Source organism: Urtica dioica, chromosome 3 (genome assembly GCF_054948205.1).
Source record: "Urtica dioica subsp. dioica isolate 48M chromosome 3, U.dioica_male_clone48M_v1_H2, whole genome shotgun sequence".
NCBI classification, from domain to species: domain Eukaryota; kingdom Viridiplantae; phylum Streptophyta; class Magnoliopsida; order Rosales; family Urticaceae; genus Urtica; species Urtica dioica.
In genome coordinates, this window is record NC_142758.1 from 36,298,948 (window position 1) to 36,301,881 (window position 2,934).

General features: G+C 38.6%; 1 protein-coding gene across 1 annotated transcript; it reads left to right on the top strand.

The window, feature by feature from the left end:
* The first annotated feature begins 475 nt into the window (after positions 1–475).
* LOC149402665 (cytochrome P450 CYP749A22-like) lies at positions 476–2,619 on the top strand. Its single transcript, XM_089609754.1, has 5 exons — positions 476–764; positions 894–1,120; positions 1,207–1,442; positions 1,529–1,898; positions 1,971–2,619. The coding sequence occupies exons 1-5, from the start codon at positions 485–487 to the stop codon at positions 2,397–2,399; spliced, it is 1,542 nt and encodes a 513-aa protein (XP_089465880.1). The 5' UTR covers positions 476–484; the 3' UTR covers positions 2,400–2,619.
* The last annotated feature ends 315 nt before the right edge of the window (positions 2,620–2,934 follow it).

Genomic DNA, 2,934 nt, shown 5'->3' on the forward strand with positions numbered 1-2,934 from the left:
ATTCTATTAACTGCTTATTTTTTTTTACATGTTTGCCTTTTATTAATTTCGGCCAAGTTGCATACGTGCATCCTATTAACTGCTTATTTTTTTTATATGATTACATTTTTAATTAATGAGCTAAAAATAATGAACGGTGGATTATAACAGTCTTTTTCTATCCCGTAAATAAGATGTCTTAACTATTTATAGGATATTTACAAAACGTGAGCTATATTACGAAACACTTATAGGATATATGGCTATATAGCTTAATATCCCTTTAAAATATTCATTACGCTTTTTCTCCATATGAAAATTGAAAATAGTTTACCATACATAACTTTCTAGACGAATGACCTAATAGAAAGTGGGGAACGTGGGACAAAATTTAAAGTAAAAGCCAAAAGAAGAAAAACGTTTCAATTTTGCAATATCATTATGGGCATCATCAAATGTTATAAATAGTCTCGGACAGAGCTAAGTAGCCACAGTGCAGCCAAAAATGATTAGTGAGCTAACCATCTTCTCTTGGACCTTTCTTATTGCTTTCCTTCTCTTAGCCCTCTTGAAGGTCTTTCACAAGCTATGGTGGGCTCCGAATCGGTACCGGCGCTTCATGGAGTCGCAGGGAATCACAGGACCTTGTTACAAACTCATCCATGGAAACAACAAAGAGGTTATAAGGATGGAGAACGAAGCGGCTTCGGTGCCTCTCAGCTCATTGTCCCACAACATATTTCCCAGGCTTCAGCCTCATGTTCAGTTTTGGACTAAACTATACGGTAACTATTCTAACACTTTATTACTTGATAACATTTTTTCCGAGTTTTTCCTTTATAGTTTTCCCTTCAGCCTAATGTAATTTTTTTTTTTTTTTTTTATTGATTATTTGTGTGGACTCTGTGCAACAGGAAAGAATTATATTCAGTGGATGGGTAGTCAAGCTCAGTTGATGGTGACTGACATAGAGTTGGCGAAAGAGGTGTTGATTGATAGACACGGAGTGTTTCTCAAACCGAAGATTAATAATGGCTTCTTGTTAAAACTCGTGGGAGATGGAATTGTATTCGCAAACGGTGCAAAGTGGGCCGAGATGAGGAAGTTGGGGAACCATGCATTCCATGCAGAGAGATTGAAAGTAAGTTCTTGTCCAAGCTGTTATAAATAACAGATATAAACTTTGTAAATAGATTGAGATATATATGGGATCGTTATTTGGGGCAGAGTATGATTCCAATGATCCTCTCGAGTTGTGAGGAGATGATCGATAGATTGAGACAGAGAGAGGGAAAGGCTGTGGATGTGCACAAAGAATTCAAGCTCATGACTTGGGAAGCAATTTCAAGTGCAGCCTTTGGAAGCAGTTACAGAGAAGGACAGGCCATTTTCGAGTCTTTGGGAAAGTTGGGCGTTTTAGCATTCCGAAACAGACTTGGACAGTGGATTTCGGGGATGGTGTGGTAATAATAATCTCTCCTTTATCTGAGCATATTATTACCTCTTGTGACATAACATACTGGAATGAAATGAGTCATGATACTTGCAGCAACAATCGGGATCACGTTGAATCTGTGGAGCTCGATAAAACAGTCCGTGAATCCATCATTGGAATTATAAAGAAAAGAGAAGAGAAGGCGATGAAGGAAGATGGAGCGTTCGGTGAAGATTTTCTTGGGATTTTGCTGAATGGCCACCACAACGCCAAGGATGAAAATCAGAGGATTTCGATGGAGCAAATCATAGAGGAATGCAAAGTGCTTTATTCTGCGGGACAAGAAACTACCAACGTTATGCTTGCATGGGCGATATTCCTTCTATCCGTGAACCCAGATTGGCAAGAGAATGCAAGAAAGGAAGTGCTGGAATTATTCGGGAAACAGAACCCGACTCCCAATGGAATCTCAAGACTCAAAACCGTAATAAATTCAATATTTTTATATTTTACTGAAAAAATATTTCGAGTAATAAGTTCTTGTTTTGTAATCCAGGTGGGCATGGTCATCTACGAGACGCTAAGACTATATCCGCCGGTTTCAATGGTTGGAAGAAGTGTCGAGCAAAATGTTAGACTGGGAAAGCTCATGATTCCGGCTGGATCAGAAGTCCAAATATCGATTCTAGCGATCCACCATGAACCCGAAATATGGGGAGACGATGCGCATCTTTTCAAGCCAGAGAGATTCTCTGATGGGATTGCCAAAGCTACTAAAGGAAATATTGCCGCTTTTATTCCTTTTGGACTCGGAGCTCGCTCTTGTCTAGGCCTAAATTTTGCAGTGATTGAAGCCAAGATTGCTCTGGCGATGATTTTGCAGCGCTACTCCTTCACGCTGTCCCCGAGTTATCTCCACTCGCCGCACATACATCTCATACTAAAACCTCATTATGGAGTTCAAGTGATGTTTCAGCCACTCTGAAAATTGATTTATGATGTCTAAATAAAGAATTATTAATATGGAAAACTATTAGCTAAGAGGAATAATCTGTGATTTTGTTAATACAAAAATAAACAGATTAAGTGACTCCTTTTTCTTAATTACTGTTGAGTGTAGAGGATTAATTGCTGAATCAAGTAATGTCTCAATTGGTTTTGTTAAACGGTCTGCAAATCTAGTATCACACGCTAATTTCTTCTTATCCTGTTGATCATGAGATTCTCCCTGTCAAACTTCGTAGCCTTATTTTAGCTGATTCTTCTGATAATCAATAAAGCTTAGTTATTATTACCAAAATAAAAATGCAAGTCCTCTGTCATTATTACATGCAAGTCTAAGGGAAAAAAACAATGCGTGAGTTAGTAAATACAAAAATAAACAGTCTTAGGTTAGTTTTCTGTCTTCATATATGTACCCAAGGCTCGTCTCCGCTGCCACCGCAAACTCTAGTGTCGGGAACAAACTCAATGCCGCCATCGGAAAAGTTGCTAAGCTCCGCAGTGTCGCCGAGAAAGAA

Coding starts and splice junctions, on each gene's coding strand:
- LOC149402665 (XM_089609754.1), top strand. CDS start 485: ATGATTAGTGAGCTAACCATCTTCTCTTGGACCTTTCTTATTGCTTTC. Junction 765..893: donor GTTTTGGACTAAACTATACG/GTAACTATTCTA, acceptor TCTGTGCAACAG/GAAAGAATTATATTCAGTGG. Junction 1,443..1,528: donor TGGATTTCGGGGATGGTGTG/GTAATAATAATC, acceptor TGATACTTGCAG/CAACAATCGGGATCACGTTG.